This window comes from Dysidea avara, chromosome 4 (assembly GCF_963678975.1).
Source record: "Dysidea avara chromosome 4, odDysAvar1.4, whole genome shotgun sequence".
NCBI classification, from domain to species: domain Eukaryota; kingdom Metazoa; phylum Porifera; class Demospongiae; order Dictyoceratida; family Dysideidae; genus Dysidea; species Dysidea avara.
Genome location: NC_089275.1, coordinates 19694601 through 19717680, shown reverse-complemented (window position 1 = coordinate 19717680; position 23080 = coordinate 19694601). Strand labels below are relative to the sequence as shown.

The window sequence follows — 23080 nt, the reverse complement described above, 5'->3', positions numbered from 1 at the left end:
AAATTTGTGGATTTTGGTTCATACAAACATGAAATAGAGACAAAACTGACAGCTTTTGAGCATTTAATTATCACCAAAGATCAAATCTAAGGTGGCTCCCTATCTAGCTGAAAATTACATTTATGGTATACACAAACCATGTACCAAGTTTCATGCTTTTATCAAAAAGTACACAATAGCCTTAGCTGGGAACTTTACTGAAATCATGCATATTATGTTGTGACCTGATAGTTGTTTATCTATCAAGAATGTGTATTCATAACAACTTTAAAAGTCTATAATTGTACATTTCTTAATTTTTGGGAGTTCAGCTTGTCCCATTTCCATTTTAGTCATGCTTGTAAACTTGCAATTAACCATAGTGTCAGATACAACACATCCACCAATAACAATGATAGTATTATTTGTAACTGCTGCTACAACTGGGTATGATCTACCAGATGGCAAAGAGCCAATAGTCTTCCATGAATCAGTTGAGATGTCATATATTTCAATATCAGCAACTGGTATATTAGGATCTTTGTCTCCACCAACTACTGCTGGCGGAGATGAACCAGGGACAGTAGCTGTTGCAAAGTTTTTGGTGGCAGCTAACTTTCTCCATTTCGAATTTACCTCTGTGGATTTTGTTTCTTGATTGAATAATGCTGTAATATCATTCACTGGTATTTTGTATACAGCATTGTAACGATAACCAATCTGATTAGAGTAACCCATAATGAATAAATAACCTTCACAAATAGTTGGTGTAAAGTCCCACATTGGTACGGGAAGGATAATTGACACCCTCCTCCAGTGAGTATTCTCTGTCCATTCAAGAATTTCAATATCATTTTGTGCTACTATTGTTTCATTGATATTCCGTTTACGTCCTCCAGCAACAATGACATGTTCATTATGAGTAACCACTCCAGGTCTACTCCTAACTGACAACAAGTTGGGATAGTGAGATGTCCAAGTTAGACCATCTAATGTAGACACTTTATTGGTCATTTCCCTAGTCACAGATAAGTTACCACCAATGATCACCAATTTTCCACCAATAATATGAGGGACACCATAGTAATGTCCTGGAGGAGGTAACTGACCCCACTGGTTAGTAGTCATGTCATACACATACACATGATGTTCAGCTTCTTCCACTGGACTGTGTCCACCACACACATAGATCTTCTTGTCTTGTACAGCAACATATGTAGCAAACATTGGAGCAGGTAGATCAGCTAGTTGTGTCCATTTGAGTTGGTACTTTCCACTAAGTAGTGCTGGTATTAGTGGTGGTGCCTCCTGTGAAAGAGGCAGTGGTATATCTAAAATGCGCTCCTAATAGAAAAATGACTCACTTACAGCTGTAGGTGACTTCCTAATCATTAGTTCATTAAGTTCACTGACTACTGGTAGCATTGGCTTAGTGTTTGTTGAGTCATACTATACATTGAACATAATTAACATTCAATCTGACGCGTGCACAAGTCTATTATTTAATGATCTGACCTATAGCTACATAATTGTGTGTGAATTTATCATTCTGCGTACAATCTAATACGCTGTAGTAGGGATCATAACGTTTTATGTTTTTTCTGCCAAAAACTTTAATGTTGACCATAGACCAGTGATCATTGCATACATCCCCTTCATGGCACTTGGTATGCAGTATTAGTCAGGCCCAGACATACTTTGAAAACAACCCAAATTCAGAATTATCCCATTATGAGAAATATAAAATTAACTTCTACTGGCCGGCTGACACTTACATGCTTGATTTTTTTCATAGTTAGATATTACTTGGGTCTGATACAGATTGTACATTGGCAGATCACAGGAGTGTTGTCCTTCTTGATCTCATTTTTTGTATTTCAGCGAATGTTGTTGATTAGCATGTGCCAAGTTTGATGCTTTTCTCACGAAGTGCAAGAAATCACCATATGTATGGAGGAGGGGGTGTACATGTGCTCTACTGTCTGCTAATAATAGGTGAATATAGAAGAATTACACTGTTTTTTGAACATGCCAGAAATAATAATTTAATGTATACATATCTATAGTGTCACTCATATATAATCTCATTGGGCCACACCGGCATACTCAAGTAATAACTCTACGAATACTCTACACCTCTATATCCTATACAAATCCATTGCACTTATCATTTAAAACACACACACACACACACAAGATCGAGATACTCTAATAGAGCGGTCAATCAAATACTCTAATAGAACAGTCACCACGTATAACACTATTTGTGAAACCTCCATAGTTGCTGCATGAATATTTAAAAACTTGCATTTGCATGTGGCACTATCCCATGCATGTATGCATGGGCACACTGAAGATATTTTGCAAATGAAATGCACATGGTCCATATATAATTACAGCTATAGCTAGTTGAATTGCTCATGACTGTTACTTATATACAACTCCTGATCAATGTAGGCCACTTAGAAAGAAAGCAGTATGCATATAAGTGCATAAACCACTCTACATCAAAAAGTTTAGTCTTGAAACATATAAAATAGCTATCACTTCTGGGAGGTTGTGCCCCCCAGACCCCTTGCTCCATATACCTACTACTCTGGTGCATCCCCCTCTTAAAATTACCATACTTTTCTTTTTCCTTTGACTATCAAATTTTGGAATGATACATGCACTATTTTAGCAGCAAGTCTTGAGATTTCCAACGACATATACTGAATATCACGTCACAAATTTTTATCATGTATGTATTTTATTGGAGTGTGCATGTGATAAATGATGCTAAATAATCCTCACCAACTGTCGTATCTGCAGCTGTTCAATTTCATGGATTAAAAATTCATTTTCAACTTTTAATTGCTTGGCTGTAATTCTCATATCCTCAAATTGTTCATAAAATTCAATAATTGTAACGTCTTTTGCATAATGCGACTCTTTCATAAAGTCATCCTTACTTTTTGCAATTCTTCTACAAATAGTCGCTATGTTTGGTCTCACAGTAGGATCATTATCTAAACACTCTTCAGCAAGTAACCTCAAGGCTTTAAATTCTTCTCTCATTTTGTCCAAATGTGCTTGACGTTGTTCACGCTCTGACAACAATATTGTTTTATTGGTACCAGAATCAAACTTTATTTTTAGAGCAGATGGAGTGGGCTACTGCTGGTTGACGGTGTACAGAACTATTCCAGCAAATGAGAAAATGTCTGTGGAAGGCCTGTAAACAAAATTATTAGCCAATACTTCTGGTGGCATAAACTCCAAGTTTGCTGGTGTTACGACAGAAATTCTGTTTTGGCTATCTCTCAACTTGCCGGTCACTCCAAAACTAATCTTGGCCACATGCTGTGCTATCAACAAGACTTTATGGGGAAACAGTTCACCATGGATTATGGGAGGGTCATGACTGTGGAAGTAGCATAAACCAAGGGAGACATCATGTATAATAGAGAACTTTACTGGAATTGTCTGATGTTTGTCTATTAGTGAAGTGAGGCTGTCTGCCATCATCTCCATAACTATTACTGGCAGCCTCAAACCCTTGCTGGATTGATTGTAAAATACACCTAGAAACTGTATGACGTTAGGATGACGTAATTTGCTGTAGCTCCTTAAAATTTGTTCCACTACTTGTCTGGTTAAGGTTCTTGTTGTACAGAATTCTTTAGCGGCACAGATAGTTTCTGAGTGCTTAACAGCGTAAACTCTTCCAAAAGTTTCTTGTAGACGTAAGTTTTTATTAAGAGGCGTAGCAGCTACCATTGTCTGGGGTTCGTTGATCAGCGACAAATCAGCAGACTTGAGTTCCATTATAGAACTGAACAGGTCTTGCCGGCTTCGCCAAAATGAGGTTGTTTCCGCCACAAAAACTCGCAAAAATAATTGAAGTGCAACAACTAACAACTCCAATGACTTTTCACCGGCAGTACTGAGGCTAGCTACTGTATTTAAAAACGCGGATTATCAGGTATTTACAGTACAAATCAGCTTGTTGTGTTCGGTCATCAATTCATACTGAAAAGGTAAAAATCAAACAATAGCTACAATGTAACGTGTTTACGTGTATTATAACCAAAAGGGCTTGTCTCGTGCGCCAATTGGGCCCGCGCTAATGACTATAAATTTAACGCCTGCGCTAAAAATCGATCCGGCCACTCCCAGACACCTTGACCTCACCTTTGGTTGGCAAGACTTTTCATCCAAGGATTCGGCGTCGTAGTGAGTGTTTATGTAGCGTACTGTCATACTGTACGATATAGACTATATTGTTGAAAGGCCAGACTGCTCCCCTCCAAAGCTTTCGCGTAGCGAAGGCTTTTTTTCCCCGTGACTTGCTACAAGGGAGTATTCCCTCTTTAAGTGATGGAAGGCAGAAAAATGGCTGTTGTTACTCATCCACAAAATTTGGGATTCTTGTGCGAGCGGGAGGTCATTTTTCATTAAGGTAGGCGGGGGTAACTTCGTGAATACTTTGCTTTCTCGTTTATAATTTTCGATCTACTGAATCGATTTTAACCAAAGTTCGTTATGTTTAGCGCGTACATATGTACTCTCAGCATGCCAACTTACAAGAGATTTGAGCTTATTGCTGAAGAGATATAGCACTAAACATCCGGTGGTGTCAAAAAACGCGTTTGGGGGTAACTTCGTGAATTTACGTATTCTCGTGTTTCTCCCTATAGAGTCCGCGATTGTTGTCAGAAAGAAGTTGCACACAATGCTTAGCTTGTTCCCCGTGCTTTTCTACGCCGATGGAATTGAAGACAAGTTAGAGAACAATTTGTATGGATCGGATAATCAAATCTTGGTTGATTAGAATAGGCAGTACTTAACAGACGGTTGATTTGGGAAGGAATTTTCCTTATAGTAGTGTTGTTTTAGTACAGCAAATTCATTTTAGTTCAGTTCTAGTTCTTGTACCCATAGTCCACTACAGCGTTGAAACCGGGTCGGGTCATCCGGGTCTGACCCGGTTTACAATTTATCCGGGTCTGACCCGGTTTACAATTTATCCGGGTCTGACCCGGTTTACAATTTATCCGGGTCTGACCCAGATTGGATCACGTGAGAAACGAAATTGTTCGTTTGATGACGTGGAACTTATAAACGCTATCGCGTAGCTCTTTCGTGAGCCACGCCCACTTATTGCATTACCAACATATGCTCAGCCACGCCTATTTGTTAGTAAGTGCAGTATGTAGCACGAAACTGAGGGTATCTATGGTGAGGGGTAGCTATTGTCAGTAGGTGAAGACCTTTTTTTTTTTTTTTTTTGGTCTTTAACCTACAGCAAGGTTGAAGTTGCAATATTTACTCAACACGAATCAAACGCTCAAAATGTAGACTCGTTCGCTCGCCCGAGACTAGCTGAAACACGTCTCGGCTTTAATTAATCCGGGTCAATCCGGATCACATCCGGGTCAATCCGGATCACATCCGGGTCTGACCCGGATTGCTATCCGGGTCAGTGGGTCATCCGGGTCAGCAGTAGTGACCCGGTTTCAACGTTGGTCCACTGCAGTTTTAGTTAGTTTTAGTTCTAGTACCCAAATTCCACCACAGTTTTAGTTAGTTTTAGTTCTAGTACCCCGTATTTCTGTAATTTTAGTTAGTATTTAGTTTCATTTTAGTTAGTGTTAGTTTTAGTGTTAGATATCTTCACAAATACTAACATTGGTAGCACCCCCTAGACTTCCAGAAACTTTAGATTTGGTGTTTTGATAGATTTTTCAATTTTATTTCCCATTTTATATCAATGAGGCAAACTGTACCGAGAATCCAATTCTTCAATTAATACACGGAATTTGCTGTTATCTACTAAATTCAGTGGTACATTGTTAGCACCTATACAGATTTCAAGATGAAATGTATAATAGCCTTATGTTTATTGTTATTAGGGTTGTACAATTTAGATCCTAAACTACGTATTGGCAAGGAGGACTGTTTCAGTTATTAGGGTTGTACAATTTAGATCCTAAACTACATATTAGCAAGGAGGGCTGTTTCAGTTATTAGGGTTGTACAATTTAGATCCTAAACTACGTATTGGCAAGGAGGACTGTTTCAGTTATTAGGGTTGTACAATTTAGACCCTAAACTACGTATTGGCAAGGAGGACTGTTTCAAATGGCTAGAAGAACCTCTCCCTTTGTCTTTTCAATTTCAGCTGCTTCAAAATGTTTATAAGCATCAGTATGGCATGTCTTCAAATGCTTCTTCAAGTTTATAGAATATTGTCCTTTAAATTCTTTATATACCACAAATCAAACCATCAGTACTTTTCACAGTACACACACTTTTGTCCTTGATCTTATCATGCCTGAAGTGGTTCCACACTCCACTTGACTTAGGCCTTCCACCTGGTTCAGCACAACTTCCACTTGCCCTTGTGCACAAATGAACAAAAGCTCTATATAGAATGCTTAAATAACCTAAATCAGCAGAATTAATGCTGAATAACAATGTTTTATAGTAGCATTTGCAGGCATCACCATCTTTAAAGAAAAGTGTTAAGTGGTTTATATAGTGCACAATACCTTTTTATGTAGGATTGCTTGAGAAACCTTTCAGTTAGTTCTAGTTCTTGAGCTAAAAGTTTTAATGGTTTTGGTTTAGTTCTAGTTTTTGAATCAAAAATTGAAAGAATTTTATTTTAGTTTTAGAACTAAAATAGATCACAATTTTAGTTTAGTTCTAGTGTACTAGAACTAGAATTAAATTGCTGTACTAAAACTAGATTTAGTTCTAGTTCCTTAGAACTAAAACAACACTACCTTATAGAAGTGATTAGTAGTAGGTTTTGGTATGCCTATTACGTTTTTAAGTAAAAATCGTGTTACATGTTTTTGAAAAACTAATGATTTTGCAAAACTCAGAAAAGCTAGACACTGGTGCTTGGATGCAAATTAATCGCTATATACTAGCGTATCTTCACAGCAAATTTCAAATCATTCGGTTAAGCCATTGAGGAGTAACAGCCGATCAAAGTTAAGATTCACGAAGTTACCCCCTTCACGAAGTTACCCCCGCCTACCTTAAAGGAAATACTTCAAACGACTGGTACAGTAGGTTATCTGTCACTGTAAACAAGAGTCCATAATAAGAGGAGAGTGTCTAACTTCAGTTACTCCATCAAAAATGAGCCCGGGTAGTGCCTCCGCATATCTATGTATATTTGCGTAATTTTTAATAGTGTTAAACATTTCATATCAACACGCGTGAATGCGAGACAGCTGGTACCGCCTACCAGCCGCATGGACTGGGAGTCACGTGAATGAATATTGTTCGATTGTGGATTCAATTAACTGACAATGACGTCCTTGAGTCGGTACTGATGGAGGATAACGTTCATAGAAGACCTTTACCGCCGTGTTGGCTGTTTGGCGAATGTTTTGACGAGAGCAGCGATTGCCACGGGATGGTCTCGAAGAAGTCTACTGAGCAAACGGAACCCCTGTCACGCTGCCAGTCAGTGATTGCAGCTGAAGAGCAGTTGGAGATGCACATCGATGCTACCGTCAGTGAATCTCTCCTCGAAGACATCGAGTGTGATACAGCGTCATCCAGTAGGACACACGACAGTGATGCTGCATGTGAGATAACGCTTCGACCAAACACGCATGTTGAAGGCTCTGAGGAACAAGCCTTGGGAGACAGTTATACTTCATGTGAGCTATTGAACCAGCCAGCAAGTTCAACTACGCCGCTAGAAAAACAGCAGTATCTACAGAACATTGTTGACAATGTCTCTGGCCATTTTCCTGAACTTGCTTTCATTTTAGCATTTGATGGACGGGACAAGAGTGTTCCGATTTTGAAAATCTTCCAAAAGAGTCTTTTTAGCCATCCTCCACATGGAATGACTTCCCGTGTCCAGATTACAGTGCAATACAAGAGCTACAGCATCTATGTTTTGATGAGGTTATGGAAAGAAGGGCAGCTGGAATCTATTGATGATGTATTTGAATTGTGTAGTATTTTAGGCAACAAGTCGAAGCATAAGTTTTGTCCTGGAATTGATTTTGATTACTATGAGAGAGAATACTATCAGGCAATTCGGTTTCATATCAAAAGTGTACGTCAGAGCAGCTACCCTTTTTCACGGGTTGATTCTGTGAATTGTAAACTCTTGTTTGTTCCAGCAGCAAATGTAACTGTTGTGGAGAAGGAAGCAAGTGAAGTGAAATGTTCAGCCTGTAAAGGTTTGATTCATTATTTAAACTTGCAAAAGAGAAGAACCCTTGCAGAAAGTCCTGGCAGGAAAATCAAGCGACAACAGCCATCATCCCGAGCACGATTACAGTACATGTCGCCAGCAAGCCAACAGAAACGCAAGCAGTTGGCACAATACGAAAGGTCAAGCAGTATACGGAAGCTAAACAGGTTTGAAGAGAGTGAGGTAGTTTTAAACGATGAGCAGAATGAAGAGATGAGTGTTGTTATGGATGCAGTACAGGATGAAGAATTGGAAAAACTTTTTCAAGAAGGAGACCAACATGGTGTTGGTAGTCTGATGAAAACCATTTGGTTTACTGACAAAGAACGGCAGAAGAAGGACTTCTCTCAGGATCAAGCTAAGAATGGTAACAGATTTTGTGCATCTTACATAATATTATTTTAGTGATACAGAATTGAGCAATGGTCGCGGCAACCGGTGGAGTATGATCACGATACGTATGGGTGGGTTGAAAATTTAATCTTTTGTTGTTCACAACCTTTTTTTTTTAGCATTGGCTGTGTACACACGTAGTCCTGCTGCATACAAGGCATTACAAAGTTTTGGAATTCTGAAGCTACCATCGAAATCCACAATGCAAGCATACACGGGAGCTTTTTTGCATTCACCAGGTGCCAATAATGTTTGTATCATTGATCAGGTTGCTCGATACATTGCATTCAAAGAAGAGTGTCGTACAAATGGGAAACAAGAGCCACAAGCAGATGGAGTCATCATATTTGACGAGGTGAAGGTGGCATGTCAGTTGATGTGGAATTCCCGGAACCATCAACTAATGGGATTGGCCATGACGCAAAAGGACCTGTCCTCACTGAATGACATTTATAAAATCCTTCAAGATCCAACAGTCCATCAAACGTCTTACATACTGCAATTTCTGTGGAGGGACCTGACAAGCAATTATGATATCGTAGGTCCCTATTTTACATGCTCAGCTTCAATGGAAGGCAAATTTGTGTTGGCTTGTATTTTTGAAACAATCAAACTCTTTCAGTACCACAATTTGAAAACAAGCCTGTTGGTGTGTGATGGGGGATCTGCGAATGCTACTGTCATTAAAGCCAGTCATGGCTGCCATGGTGCCTACTCGGTAAAGGATACCAGTACTCAAGAAGACAAGTTTAAGGTTGAACCTTGGATAATAAATCCATTCAATCCGCCCAATAAAATATTTTGGTTGATCTGCCCTTCTCACCAGGTATGTAATTTGAAGTGTTATATTGTTTATGGTCAGTTCTCTTTCCATAGCTGAAAAATATGATAAATGCACTGTTTTCCTCAAAAGTTGGTGGCACAAAGCAATTTAAACAAGTAAATGGAGTTGAATTTGGTTGGAAAACCATTACTGACCAGTATAAGCGTGAACTGATTCGGGTAAGCAAGAATCAAGCAAGAATGGTGCCACGATTAAGGGAAGCATACTGTTTACGTGACTCATGGACAAAATTGAATGTATTACCAGCTAAGATCATGCAGGTACTGAAATTAATCTATAATAATCTCAAATACGTAAAACAGCTATCTGTTTGCACAATAACATATTGATCTCTTCATGTTCCCTCTCTTAGTGACTTTGTTCATCTGTTGATTTGACATAGATGTATAGCTGTGGTTGTTCTGTTTTATGTGACACCTGTTAGAACATGACAGTTATAATTCATTTTGTTCAGTTAGGCATGTTTGTATAAATGCAAACAATCATGTTCAATACAAATATTTTGTGTGCTTATTTAATACATAGCAAGAGCAAGTGCTCGGTGAACTCTACTGGTATGTGAATCAGACCCCTCCACCAAATGATGCCCCTGAAGTATCTGAGACTTTGGCTTACTTGAAAGCTTGCAATTTGCTGTTTGAACAAGGATTTTTGTCACATGATTGTATCAGAAGTATGGACTGTGATACAATGAAGAACATCAATAAGGGTTTTGAGTACTTTTCAGGGTGGTTAAACTCAATATTGGATAAAGGTATGGGCACACACACACACACTAGAATTGTTGTTACTCATTTTGCAGACCCGAAGTACCCACATACTGCATCAACACAGAAATCATTTCTGTCATGGCAAAGTGAGTATAATTGACATATTTTATATTGTTTAATCTTTACCTTTTCAGCATGGGATCTCCTACGTATTGATGTGTATGGCTTTAAAGCTTTCTGTCAGTGGTTCCTGAAGACTTACCCGACATATTTTGTGTCACCTCTGCGATTGTCCGGGTCAGCAGTGGAAAGCCTGTTTAGTCAATATAAATTCACAGCAGGGGGAAAACTTGATGCTGTAAACTATACAACTGCTCGAGCTGCACACCTCGTCAAGCAGTGTGCTGCTTCCCATCACAGTGGTACAGGCTACAAGGACGAGAAGTTGAATTTTATTGAGACTCCCTTGCAGAGGAAAAGCTACCAACATCATAAACGTTAGGCCACAAAGTTCAATAAAATTATGTACACATACCATGATTCTAATTCAATTTAAAAATGCATTGAAATTCTGTGTTTAGTCAGACTATCATTAAAGAAGTTCAGAGTGGCATTTTATTTATTTGTTCACAGCTTTGTTTCTAATTTAGCGTGATGTGCTAAAAGTGTAGTTCTCAAATTGACATCCACTGTTGATGCTAGCCCTTTTTTAGTTGCAAATTGTTGTTTCATTGCAGACAAAAATTCCTGTATTCGTGTGTTGCACACTTTTCTAACAAATGTATTAAATACATTGTCAATAGCATCTTTACAGTAGGTTGTGATGTCAGATGGTAACTTAAGGGCTAATATCTCTCGGAACATCTCACATAATCGTGTTTTATCATGTAGTATCCTCTCGTGTGCAACCTGTAGGGGAGCAATAGTTTAGAAATACATACACAGAGAATACTCTAACCTTTACTAAGTTATCCCCCTCTTGTTGAAATCCATCAATACTGACAACATCCTTTAATGATGCATCAATGTCACGTAGAAAAGGCAGAAAAGCTGGATCAGGAAAATACATATAACCACGATCGCGGTATTTAAGGTAATCAGGAATCACGGTTTTGTCCTTCAAATTCATAGCCTGTATTATTGAAATTTCCTGGGACACAAGGTCTCTCTGTTCATCTTTGCATGTTCTAATGTGCTTGTACTGGAGGTGCAACATATCTGATATTGCACTGCCACCAAAGCGATAGTACACGTCATCGCCATCCTCTTCACAGTTGTTGGTAGTGGTGCTATTTTGAGAATTTGTGATAAAGTCAAGTAAAAAGTGGTATATAGCAGAAGAAACTGTGATCATAATTGGATTAGTCTCAGGAACTGGAATACCACCATCTTCACAGAACTTCAACCATGTAAGCCTTGTCTCACTAAGTTAGTGACAGCTGCTTTCCTCCAAATTGATGTCACACAAAGAATATTTGCTGCTTAAAATGAAAGCACTACAGTGTTCATGCCATTTCAACTGAAAATATAAGAATGGTTCTGGGCCTTTTTGACATTTCTCATATAGACTGGAGAAGTAATGACGATGTGTAGCAATTATTTCTGCAAGAGGCTGTTCATTAGCACAGAGTGCATTAGATATTTCTTTCAAATACTCTGGAATAAACTGCTCATTCAATTTCATGCATACTTCCTTTCTCAGCATCGACACGTCAACAGAATCCAATAAAGAAAGCAAATCATCTCTTTCTTTCTTGTTTAATTTAGTCTTTCGTCTTTTTGCTGCAGGTTCAGTTGAACTAGATGCTTCAGTCACGGCCAGCTGGTCGGCCTGTTTTGAATCCTGTTTCGTCTTGACCGCGTGTTTCTTTGAGGGATTTTTCTTCTGAGCGACTTTGGGTGCCGTTACAGCACGACGAGTCTTTGGTTCCACAATTCTTCGCTTAGTTCTTCGTGGACGATCGATTGAAGTCGGTGTCGTGGGTTGATTTGCTTCACACGAGCTTGACGCCATTTCCAACTGCCACACCACGTGACACATAAAACAATTAACGTTACGCGCTGATTTGATGCGTGCGCTAACAGAATATGAAACCCTGTGCAGTACGTTTAGCACTAATAATCGCGTCTTTAGTTGAAGCCATGTAGACTCGCTGTACTTACCGGGCTCATCTTTGATGGAGTATACTGAAGTTAGACACTCTCCTCTTATTATGGACTCTTGCTGTAAAGGTTAGCTAAAGCCTAATACTTACATTTTACAGCCTTTGCTGAACTGCAAGATATGTTTTCTGTACTGTGAAATGATGGCCAGCCTTCTCAGCATCAAAATACGTGCGCACATGATCATCAACAGCAACAACTTGATGTAATTTGAGGCGGTAGGGAAAAAAGTGATGCGAGCAGGGATGAGAAACAAGTAATCAAGTTTTCCCGGCCTAAATTATACATGGGAATGAAAAAAAAATGACAACCGAGCCAACAACCTAAACCTCTTGATTTGGAATATCATGCCCTACCTGTACCATCGCTGCTTGCTACTAATTCCTCTTGCTTTTGCAGTGCCTAACTGGTAAAGCAGATAAAAACAGCAACAACAAAACGCTATTTAAATGGAAAATCTAAAATACTATAATTACGGCAATATTTTTGGAAAAATATGTTGGTAAAAGCAAAGAGCAAAATGCTGGAAAATAGGTGGGAAATTGGAAAAATAGTCATCAAGGAATGGAAACTTAAATTAGCACAGTTTGTATGGAAAAGGTCGAAATACTCTAATAGAACAGTCACACATAGTATTTGAGCAACATATACTAATAGGAATGGCGACTAAAGATCGAGATACTCTAATAGAGCAGTCACTATGAACGAAAACAATCACACATGCTTGTAAACTTGAGATAGTGATACTGCAATTAATTTTTATTGATGCTCAGCAAAACAGAAATTTTGAGCAAAATATTGAGCAAAATAGGTAAGAAAAAAAGAATTGCTGGAAAGAAAAATAGGTGAAAGAAAAGAAGCAAATAGGCTCATCCCTAATGTTAACACATTCATTTGGAAACCCTACCTGTATTTAACCACAGTATATTAAGTTCATACCAGAGCAACAATGTTGTTGGTAGAAACTAAGTAGTTTCTCCATAAATCAGGGGCAAATAAGTACTGAGAAATGCTTCTGTATAGATGTTTATATGAGTCCAAATAGAGATCTCTTTGTGTTTAACATGCTGGCTTGTTTTACTCTTGTTTCTTTACTTTTTTCAGTGATCTCTATTCCCATGTTTTAATTGTTTTACACTAGTTTGTTTACTTTTTATAAATCCATTTATGGATAGCTCACATGATAATAAGAGTTGTTACTGGTGCTTGTTATTACACAGTACTAAACATGTATATCAAGGTAGTCATCATGTACAGTAGCTGTTAAGTGATCAGCTAATATTATCGGAGTTAGTAAACACCAGTGTATTGTTTCCTTACTATTGAATGTACTTTGTACTATACAGCTTTGACATATCCAACCACAACATGCTGTGGTCAGCGATAGTATGGCTTCTGATTTATCATAATTATTTTATACACATACACACTATGTGATCTGTGTGTTTAACCAGGAGCTCATCGAATCCTATGGACAAGGGAACATGTAACTCCGTACACTACCAATACTACGAGTGAAATTCAAACATGGCGTCCAATGTTACTATGTATATAATTGGTTACATCATTCTTACGCGCAACAGGGATACACTGAAAGGGCTGCTACTCCATCGTCTTATGTAAAGTTGCTTCGATAGGAAGATCATCGAGTCAAAGGTAGAACTTGGAATAGTCAAGTGGAGTAATTTCGTGTGATTTCACGTAATTAGTGACTGTAGAAAGACTCCCTGCTAAGCCTGTGCTACTATTTATCCGTCGTGCCATTGAACTTCGTTTCCATAGCTTTGCTTCGTCGCAGCAGAAATGTGACATACTCGAGCATGCTCCTCCGCATAATATCCTAATTAGGAAATTTAAAGTTACTTACGTATTATAGTATACGGCAGCCATGTTTGAATTTCGCTGTTTACAGAGTTACATGCTCCCTTGTCCATAGGATTCGATGAGCTCCTGGTTTAACATGCTGGCTTGTTTGACTATTATTTCTTTACTTTTTTTAGTGATCTCTGTTCCCATGATTTAACTTTTAAAATTATTTTTACGCTATAATTATGTCAAACCTATATTCTAACCTAACAGTTATAAACGATGCATTAATCTAGTTGCACGTCCTAGGGGCATTGTTCCTAGTGCTAGGGGCACTTTTCCTAATCTTAGGACCATTGTTCCTAATCCTAGGAGTGTTGTTCCTAATCCTAGGATCAATCCTACAAGCACGTTTCTTAACCATAGGGACGAATTCCTAATGTTCATGCAACAAATTACCGGCTAAATAAATATGAGTACCGTGACTGGTGAATGGTTAAACATCCACTTTGCAGAAAAAGAGGTCTGGTGTATCTTCATAGACAAGCTGTTTGGCTCTGGGTGCTGTCCAAATTTTTAGACTTTATTGAAACATGACTCAGAATAGGCTCATGCTCATGACTCATCATCTAGACGTATAATGACATGTAATCAGAGTAACATGTAATACAGGATGTAACTTGTTCCTTTTTTCTGAGAGTAATATGCAACTGTAATGTGTTGTTACACTGCATAGAAGTAACAAGTAATATGATGCTGCGATAGCCATGACGTATGATAGATCGTGACATAAAATCCCATGATGTAGAATGCCGTGGCTCATCATAGAATAGCACACAAATTTGGCTATCCTTATATGTACAAAATTGAATATTGGGACCAAAAACTATGTGTGTTATACCCTTAAAAGGATTGATGAAATTCACCAAAGGGAAACACATCAATTTTGCTAGGTTTTTTCCAGAGCAAGTTATGTTGATTTTGTGACAGAAACGTCTGTGACATATGGCATAAAAAATTCTATTTCATGGCATCCCTATGGTTGGGCAAATGTTTTACTATAATTAATATGCTTTTCCTTCTTCACAAATGGAATGTAAGAGTATCTTGGTGAAAGGGACCCAGAGGACTAGACTACGGCTTGTTGCACTGATCATTTTACCAACAATGACTACTTTGAGTATTTTGAGTAAGTACAATAAAATTGCACAACTAATGCATTATCACATATAATTTTTGGCAAGCAGTGCACTTTGCGTTTTGTCGGTTACATAGTTTACAAACGGAAATCAGTTATGTATGAAATAAATGTGCACAAGACATGGCACAAAATATTCTTTTAACAATTTCATTCTTATATGGTTGCTATGGTATCTAGCCGTTGTCATGCTATACTACAAGAGGAGGGAAATGGTATGCAAAGAAGGACAAACACAGCTATAGGTGTACACGAATACATGAATTGCTGGGTTGAAACCTGGTTGGGTCATCTGGGTTACATTTTGTCCAGGTCTAACCTGCTTTATAAAAATATCTGGTCAGAATTACGTGTGTTGGATATGGCCAGGGGCAGTTCTAGGATTTCCCAATGGGGGGGTGCTAAGCTAGGGACATCTATAGTGGGGACTAAAAATGTGGCAACTGGTTGATACAACTAGTAGTGCAGTGTGAGAAGCACACTCAGCATGAGGAGCATACTTTATCTAGGAGGTCTTGGGGCATGCCCTCACAAGAACACTTTGCAAATTAAGCTTTCTGAAATCGAATTTGACAATAATATTGACTCCTTATTGTGTAAGGATTGTAAACCACTTCATCTAACATTGTATGGTAACTAGCTTTCATAGGGCACAGTATAAATTCTTGAGTTCAAAGTTCAAGGGGTCTAAGAGTTGGTCTTTACAGTTTAAAGAATTTTGATGGTGAATGTTCTATTAGAGTATTTGACTGCTCTATTAGAGTATTTCGCTGTTTAGTGCAGTTTTATATTTAATCCCCTCTTGTTGATTCCCAGAAGAGATCAGTTCTTTTCTCTTCTCACTCTTTCCAGCCAATATAATATGTTTTAGATGCAACTGCGCCTATACTGTAGCTTCTCAGTACTGTCTTTCTAGCTAACACATCGTAAAATTTTGAAGGGGGTGCTTCAGCCCCCCATGCACCCCCCTAAAATCTGCCCTTGATGTCTTGCTTGATAACATTGTAAGCTATGTCTTCAAGATATTTAAGAACCATTAATTGCCAGTGAATGTGTTATGAAGAAGATGATATACAGTAGCTGGTATATGAGAACAATTTTGAATTGTTACATGACTGATCTTTTAGAATATTTTGATTGTTCAGTACTTGGATAGCACACACCTCTTATAGAGCAGATAATCATTTTTTCTGCTATTAATGCACCATCATTACTACTTTCTGTGATCATTCATTGGGGAAGCAATAGTACAGCATGAAAACTGCTACAAGTACAGTTGGAGCTATGTCAAGATTTTGAGTATTACCTACGAATACTACATTCCTGTGTTATTGTTTGGTTATTATACATATAGCCTTAATCTGCACATCATCCTTTTACTCTTGCAAATAACCCGGCTCATTATAATACAAAACCTAGTACATAAGTTTAGTACATGCCTCTCCACTTCAATTAAACTGAACCTGACACAGATTTCTATACAGGTCAGCATCATGATGCTAACCCCATTTCAACCCTGATGCATTGTATATCTTGCAGTGCACGAAAAGTGGAAAAACACATCTTATATCCAAGCAAAATCGATTGATGAGATAACCAAAGCCTATGCATAGTATTAGTGTTGTGTTATGCTTGGTTGAGGGTATCAGTTCAGTCATTCTGCATATTCAATATGAATTTAGAAAATTTTGCAGGAATTTTTTGGAAATTGCTTTGAAGGCATGTCTTGGCTTGCCAACTGAACCGCATCATCATTATTATTATTATTATTATTCATTTTATAAAGGCAAGAATTGATAGTAGAGGCTATACATACATGTGTGTGTGTGTGTGTGCATATGCATAACAAGCAGACCATAGGACTTGGTGCATCAGACATGTGTTATATTATACTGTTATTTGCATTACTGAATAGCTTGTGGCACATATAGATGTATGTGTAGCAGTCCTGATTACATTGATCATATAAATCATTGTACTATGTTTGTAATTCTTACAGGGTAACATCATGCAGTGCGAGGTGACAAGGCTTTCTGTATCTCTACGACAGGCTTGGCGTACTGCTGGTAGACGATTCTTTCCTTCAATTGTTAATCGTCAGTTATTATGTGCTTCTGCATCAACCATTAGTAAAGATTTCATTGTAAAGTGTCCATATGGAGACACGGTGATTCCTGAGACCAATTTTTACAGTCATGTATTCCAGCACTTTCCCAAGTATGGCAAGAAATCTGCTCTAATAGATGGTGTTACAGGAAGGGAGTACTCATACAATGAAGTACAGGAGTCAGTGGTTAATATGGCATCTGGTCTAGTGAGGAGTGGTATGCAGAAGGGAGATGTGTTAGCACTAGTTTCCCCCAACAGTGTGGAATTCTGTACAACGTTCTTCTCTACACTTGCCATGGGAGGGATCATGAGTACTTGTAATCCAAACTACACCTCAGAAGAGTTAGCCTACCAGTTTAAGAACTCAAACTCAAAGTACGTAGCCACCATACCATCCTTGTTACCAACAGTACAAGAAGCAGCCAGTAAGGCAGGTTGTGTAGAGAAGGTGATAGTACTGGGTGATGATGGAGGTGTGGGAGAAGGGAAGAATATGATATCCTACCAGAGTTTAGTGAACGACAGTGGATCAAGATTTCCACTTAATGTCCAACTGGACTACAAAAATGATACAGCAATACTTCCATACTCCAGTGGTACTACCGGCTTACCCAAGGGAGTGATGTTGACCCATTACAATGTCACGGCTAACGTCAACCAACTTAGTCATCCACAATTTGTTGATTTCTCTGATCCAGATTGTCGATTTCTTGGCATTCTACCATTTTTCCATATCTATGGAATGGTAGTGTTACTTGCAACTGGGCTGTATCAGGGAAGTACCAATGTGATTTTGCCCAAATTTGAGCCGCAATTGTTTCTAGAAACTCTTCAAAACTATAAAATAAATGAAGCATTCCTAGTTCCACCACTTGCTGTATTTCTAGCTAAACACCCTATGGTTGATAATTATGATGTGTCTTCTGTTCAGAGCATATTTAGTGGTGCTGCTCCACTGGGAGGTGAAACAGTTACAGCAGTGAAGCAGCGATTTGGTATAAAGGTTGTGCGGCAAGGATTTGGTATGACTGAGCTCAGTCCTGTAGCACTGTGTTGTCCTCGTGACATAGTGAATCCAAGTTCATCTGGTGTTCCACTCCTCAACACTTTTGTAAAAGCTATAAATCCTGAAACTGGTGAAGCCTTGGGTCCAAACTGTGATGGAGAATTGTTGTTCAAAGGTCCACAGGTTTGTACGAAACACTGTACATTTAACATTAGATTGTGTAATCATTTACTTTGCAGGTAATGAAGGGTTACCTGAACAATGACAAGGCTACTGCTGACACCGTCACTGCTGATGGATGGTTACACTCAGGAGATATTGGTAAGACTCACATTTTACACCCTAATTCTATAAGTGTCAGTTACTGTTTTGCAATAGATGTGTGGCTACATAATTATGCTGTATGCTGCACGATGCATGTACCTGTTGGTGGATATTATTGAAGTTTTGTTTAAGGTTACTATGATGAGGATGGCTTTGTATACATAACTGACAGACTGAAGGAGTTGATCAAAGTGAAAGGTTTCCAAGTAGCTCCAGCAGAACTGGAGGCTATTCTCCTCCAACATCCACACATCTCTGATGTGGCAGTTATAGGTAAGGGGATCACATGATCCAGATGATGTCAATAGTGTTACTGTACAAGGTGTTGATGATGAGAGATCTGGTGAGCTTCCCCGAGCATTTGTGGTGAGGAGCAGTGGTGAGCTGAGTGAACAAGAAGTGGAGGATTTTGTGAAGGGACAAGTAGCAGAACACAAACAGTTAAAAGGAGGAGTAAAGTTTATCAAAGAAATACCAAAATCACCAAGTGGGAAGATATTGCGTAGGCTACTAAAGTGATCGGATTGACTATTATTGTGTGTTTTGTGGCAGCGTGCACCTTTTATTTATGTACATTTTATAGTTTGAATACTAATTTGTATATATATATATATTATTGTGAGAAACAATTGTGCATTTTGTGATAAAAGCACCAAACTTGGTACTCGGGTAGGAATTACATTCAAAACCTGAATACACTAAGTAGTGAATACTGTGAAAACAGTAAACATCACTGTAGATTTTAGTGACCATCACTAAGAATTTGCAGTGACATTCACTACTATTTTTTTGTTTTGTTTTGCAGACTATGTCCCTTATCAATAGGTTCTGCCCTTTCCCACACCCACAGATATCCAGACAGTGAAAAATGATGAAATATGCTGTACTACTGGAACAGTAAAAATTATGAGCAAATAAATTTTAGTGTACATCCATTGTGTTATTTTAAATCAATTATAAATACATCATGTGCTTTTGTGAAAGTTTTAAAGGCATTAACATGCAGATAATGGATGATGCACGTCTTCAAGAATGTTTATAATATAGGCCCAAAATTACAATGCACACTCTACTTACAGGGGGGCAACTGGGGCATTTGTTCTGTGCCCCATATGCATATAGTAATAAAGGTTGAATTATCAAAAGTCATTGTGTAAGATGGTTAGTTTTCAGATCAAAGTCGGACCACAGCAAGCATTATCACAACAGTGTTGCATTGTTTATAGGCACCGGCCGATTATGCCGGCATAATTTAAAGCATAATAGGTGGCCAAAAGCATCAAGCATAATGTCAGCATAATAGGGACGATGTTTGAAAATTTAATTAAATGCGCAATACGCGCGCCTGAAAGAAAGCAAATATTCACTGCCAATAGTATTATTAGTGCATTTTATAATCAAAAACACGTAATACAACTTATTAAACCGTTTCTTTGTTGGTTATTCACACTTTGCAGAAATAAGATCGAGATACTCTAATAGAGCAGTCACTTACTCTAATAGAGCAGTCAAGAAAGGCTGATATACTCTAATAAAACAGTCACTTCTAGAGCATAATTTTGATTTTGAAAGCATAATTTTGAGCATAATAGGCTTAATTTTTGAGGAATGCTCAAAAGCATAATAGGTAAAATTTCGGGCATAATAGGCCGGTGCCTAATTGTTTACCTTACTGGTGTAAAGCAGCTAGTGTCCCAGAATGTGTTAACATGGCAGTAAAGCAGTGTAGCCAGTGTTTAATACCATGCACGCTACAAATCATTATCATTGTGTGCCATACAAGTTATGGGCATTGAAGGCTCTGATTGAGCTTGTCATGCAGTTATATACCATAACTGCACTTTACTGAAAAGTACTATTTTCATAGACTTGTGGCAAAGTATAAACCAAATAATAGCAAGAAGGTGTAGTACGCCTAAAGTAGTGATGTAATAAACCAATTAGCATTCCATGGCTTCTGTTAAAGTGGTGATAGTGGTCAAAAATAAGGTTGATAACTAAACTAAAGACCAAACTCAGGCAAGAATCAGGCAACAATTTCACTTGGAGAGGATATGTCAGTACAATACAATTAAGTACAAAATGACATAGGACACTTTCACTGTTTCTATTTGTACAGTATGCTAGTAGCATATTATAAAGATTGGCACTTCCCTGTCATAAAACATCACTGGGAAGTGGGAACTCAGCGTCATTTTAATTGGCAGTCTTGGTTAGGCAAGATCAAACCTGACTATGCTTTTTGAGTACCCCAAAATATAAATACTTCTGACAAGTTATTAGATTTTTTTTTTGATCAAATTATAATTACTGATTCTTTCAGCCAAGGAAAGGCGGATTTTAGTGCTTGCACTGAGTACTCGTTAAGATCACATAACCTTCCTACAAGCTCATCATGTTTTGGGAGAAGAATACAGTCACTTTCAATGTTACTGCAAGCACTGAGATGGAAACATCAGTTACATTGAGGTTTCTAATGGTGTCATAGTGTCAGTGAAAGCTAGTTTAATGATACAACCACATCACTCCCAACCTGTGAAATCACGAAGCACCATTGGTTACTCCATTAATTTGTGGTTAGTGTTATTAACTGGAACAGTGGTCCGATACCATCCAATAAGGATCGCCTTGAGTCTGGCACCCTTGAGTGAATTGGCTCAGTAGCTGGTAGCATGTCTATAAATACAACTGTAATTATAAATCAAATCCAATGAAATTGCATTATGTACAAAGTGACTAATAAACTGACATATTGGTATAAATAAAGTACTGGTACTGAGTCACTTTGAATATTAATGATTCCAACTTATGTATATAGCTAGTATCTAGTATATACATACATACATCAGTGTTTACATAATCACGGCTTCCACACCTCTATAGCTGTGCACAGGAGGGGTATGACAAGTATTGGACTATATGGAGGTCTAAATATTTCATATAAGGGGCCTCCAGGAGCCTCATACAGCAGTAGCTGCTCCATTATTGCATTATCCACACCAATGAATAGAGTTACTGTATATACATGCGTATACAATTACAAATGATCGTTATACTGCAGCTGGTACGGCCTAGCAACACCCAAATTAATTTCAGCTATATAAGGGAGGTTTGTAGGTTAAATTACATCTAGAGCAAGGACATACAACATGAAAGCTGCATGAGTTTTGTTCATCAAAGTGTCTAAGAAAGTTTGACCGGAAAATGTTTAAAGTATAATTCCAGGTAAGGGAGTATATAATCTATGGTGGCGGCAAACCATTTACTCAAAATATATAATATCCTTTAAGGTGTGAATAAAATCAAGGATACAGTGGAACCTCTCTTAACAAACTCCCCGAATTAAAGGAACAATAGAAAAGGACTCCGTATTAAAGACAACATTTTGGAAGGAAGCTGATGACAGGATGATGTTCCATGTGTAGGACATTTTAAGTCACTGGTCTGGGCCTACTTTCATGTTCCATCACATGTGTGTGCAGTTCAACCAAGGAAATAGAGAAGCACACTCAATTGACAACATCCATGCCTGTGGTGATATACCGAGGTATAAAGGTTTACTGCCTTGGCGATATCAGCCATTCAACATAGAATTCCTGGAAGGCAGTTTTGCTGACAGAAGATGACCAAATACTACTGGATTTTTTGATTTGGCAATATCTGATCAAGAACTATTTTTTCTGCAGTCTTTCTTTTTCTGGCTCTTTCTGCATTCTTGATACTATCCTCTCTGTAAGCATAGTTTAAATTTCATCCAAGTTGTGCCCAACTTTGGTACCCATTGATGTCATGTGCATCAGCAAAGTGATGAATTGTCTTAACAGGTGGATCCAGCGTCTTTAAGGGAATCTTTCTCACTAAGGCCATAAAGTTGTTATCAAGTGATACAGATGTCCTTGTGTGTCTGCTATTATCACATCACAGTTAATTGGAGAAGTCTTGGTCTCCAAGAACTCTGGCTGATTTGTAATTCAGGAGCAAATAGATCGATACTACCACTTCACGATATTTGCAGAGAGCTGGGAGATAAACTCACAAGGTGCCTTCCTACACTCCATGCACTCCATGCAGTTGACTGTCCACCACTCAGTACAAATGGCTTGGTCAGGTGTTTAAAACCAGGAGACATTATTTTGATGACATGTGCCTTGCAGCATTCAGTAGCAATGCTCTGAAAATGGATTTTGAGAAAACTACTTGTGCTTCAGCAAATGCAAGAAGTCACATCCACCAAACTTATTATTAACAGCAGCTATGGTCCAATCTTCATTTAGAGATGCCACTTCTTTTAAAAGCTGAAACCTTTGATTTTGAAAGAAGAGGCAGTATCCTGGTA

At 38.3% G+C, this 23080-nt stretch overlaps 5 protein-coding genes across 6 annotated transcripts; 2 read left to right on the top strand and 3 right to left on the bottom strand.

Moving 5' to 3' along the window:
* Positions 1–255: 255 nt before the first annotated feature.
* On the bottom strand, positions 256–2854 carry LOC136254593 (influenza virus NS1A-binding protein homolog). The gene is made up of 3 exons (XM_066047339.1): positions 2773–2854; positions 1348–1428; positions 256–1287 (listed from the first exon to the last, which is right to left on the bottom strand). Exons 1-3 carry the CDS (start codon positions 2851–2853, stop codon positions 268–270), a joined length of 1182 nt encoding a protein of 393 aa, XP_065903411.1. The 5' UTR covers position 2854; the 3' UTR covers positions 256–267.
* A 278-nt stretch (positions 2855–3132) lies between these two features.
* LOC136253646 (serine/threonine-protein kinase TNNI3K-like) lies at positions 3133–3786 on the bottom strand. The gene has a single exon (XM_066046307.1). The coding sequence runs from the start codon at positions 3784–3786 to the stop codon at positions 3133–3135; it is 654 nt and encodes a 217-aa protein (XP_065902379.1).
* Positions 3787–4082: 296 nt separating this feature from the next.
* Positions 4083–19393, top strand: LOC136254121 (probable 4-coumarate--CoA ligase 1). The gene is made up of 5 exons (XM_066046795.1): positions 4083–4194; positions 17305–18603; positions 18660–18741; positions 18877–19017; positions 19067–19393. Exons 2-5 carry the CDS (start codon positions 17314–17316, stop codon positions 19261–19263), a joined length of 1710 nt encoding a protein of 569 aa, XP_065902867.1. The 5' UTR covers positions 4083–4194; positions 17305–17313; the 3' UTR covers positions 19264–19393.
* Positions 6841–10737, top strand: LOC136254118 (uncharacterized). Its single transcript, XM_066046792.1, has 7 exons — positions 6841–8558; positions 8605–8655; positions 8704–9410; positions 9461–9688; positions 9954–10182; positions 10231–10284; positions 10333–10737. Exons 1-7 carry the CDS (start codon positions 7250–7252, stop codon positions 10638–10640), a joined length of 2886 nt encoding a protein of 961 aa, XP_065902864.1. The 5' UTR covers positions 6841–7249; the 3' UTR covers positions 10641–10737.
* Positions 7072–12358, bottom strand: LOC136254122 (uncharacterized). Of its 2 annotated transcripts, XM_066046797.1 has the most exons (4): positions 11097–12358; positions 10674–11047; positions 10325–10567; positions 7072–9845 (listed from the first exon to the last, which is right to left on the bottom strand). In XM_066046797.1, the coding sequence occupies exons 1-2, from the start codon at positions 11490–11492 to the stop codon at positions 10766–10768; spliced, it is 678 nt and encodes a 225-aa protein (XP_065902869.1). In that variant the 5' UTR covers positions 11493–12358; the 3' UTR covers positions 7072–9845; positions 10325–10567; positions 10674–10765. The 2 variants fall into 2 exon arrangements, with proteins under 2 accessions (XP_065902869.1, XP_065902868.1); XM_066046796.1 differs by having other exon boundaries at positions 10325–11047.
* Positions 19394–23080: the final 3687 nt, after the last annotated feature.